The 979-nt window shown below is 27.4% G+C and overlaps 1 protein-coding gene across 1 annotated transcript; it reads left to right on the top strand.

Annotated features, from left to right (window-relative positions):
- Window positions 1-6: 6 nt before the first annotated feature.
- LOC108722324 (uncharacterized) lies at window positions 7-909 on the top strand. The gene is made up of 3 exons (XM_018447406.1): window positions 7-98; window positions 433-614; window positions 701-909. Exons 1-3 carry the CDS (start codon window positions 64-66, stop codon window positions 907-909), a joined length of 426 nt encoding a protein of 141 aa, XP_018302908.1. The 5' UTR covers window positions 7-63.
- The last annotated feature ends 70 nt before the right edge of the window (window positions 910-979 follow it).

The raw sequence follows: 979 nt of genomic DNA, 5'->3' as shown, positions 1-979 counted from the left end.
GTGCGGAGTGGATCTCCTGGAGGTGGTGTACAAAATAAGATTGTTTTTGCCTTCTACAACCAGATGAAATTTCTTGATGACACAATAGAAAAACCGTGGTAAATATTTTTTTGTGAACAACTTTTTTCAAATAGACATCAAATAAATCATTTGTTGGATGCTATTTTTTTGTTTTAGTGTATTCAAATAATTCTTTCTCCTTTCCGATAAATGAAAAGAATTGATATAGTTTGAAAAAAATTCTATCTCGTTTTTGTCCACGATATTTTTAAATTAAAATAATTTGAAAGGAATTATATAAAAATAAATATCAGATTCAATTCTTTTTTATTCATCGGCTTCGGTATTAGATCAAAGAGAAAGAAAATTTATTGTAATTATAAATTTAAATTTATTATAATTATAATTATACATTGATTTGTTAATCCACAGCACAGTCACTAGTTTATCAGCAGATGTAGATGAATGTTCAATGCAACCGAAAACTAATACTACTCAAACGATTCCGACACCTCAAACATCAGATTCTATCTCGTCGGATAGCTGGGTTAATATATCTGATAAGTCAAATGATGATACTTTTTCATGTAAGACACAATCATCAAAGAAAAGAAGTCAGTTTTCATTATTTTTTCAATACTTTTTGAATGCAATTCTAATTTTTAATTTTTAAAAGAGACATATTGCTTTTATATTTTAGAAAAGAAAGAACACGATGATAGCTCAGACATTGAAATAACAAAGGCAATCTTGTCCAGTATTCAAGAATCAAAAAATACGCCTGATGCTGTTGACGGGTTTTTCCTCCAAATAGGAAATAGATTACGGGCACTGCCACAACGAGAAAGGATAAAATTTGAAATAAAAATACTAACTGATCTTTATGAATTGGAAAATTCATTACATTAAATTTGTGCTTTTCATTTTTATATTTTATTTTATTATGATATTACTTTTATACAAGTTAAAGTAATGTGAA

The sequence above is a fragment of the Mycetomoellerius zeteki genome, unplaced genomic scaffold (assembly GCF_001594055.1).
Source record: "Mycetomoellerius zeteki isolate Tzet28-1 unplaced genomic scaffold, Tzet1.0 C4355998, whole genome shotgun sequence".
NCBI classification, from domain to species: domain Eukaryota; kingdom Metazoa; phylum Arthropoda; class Insecta; order Hymenoptera; family Formicidae; genus Mycetomoellerius; species Mycetomoellerius zeteki.
This window is presented reverse-complemented; position numbering and strand designations above follow the sequence as displayed.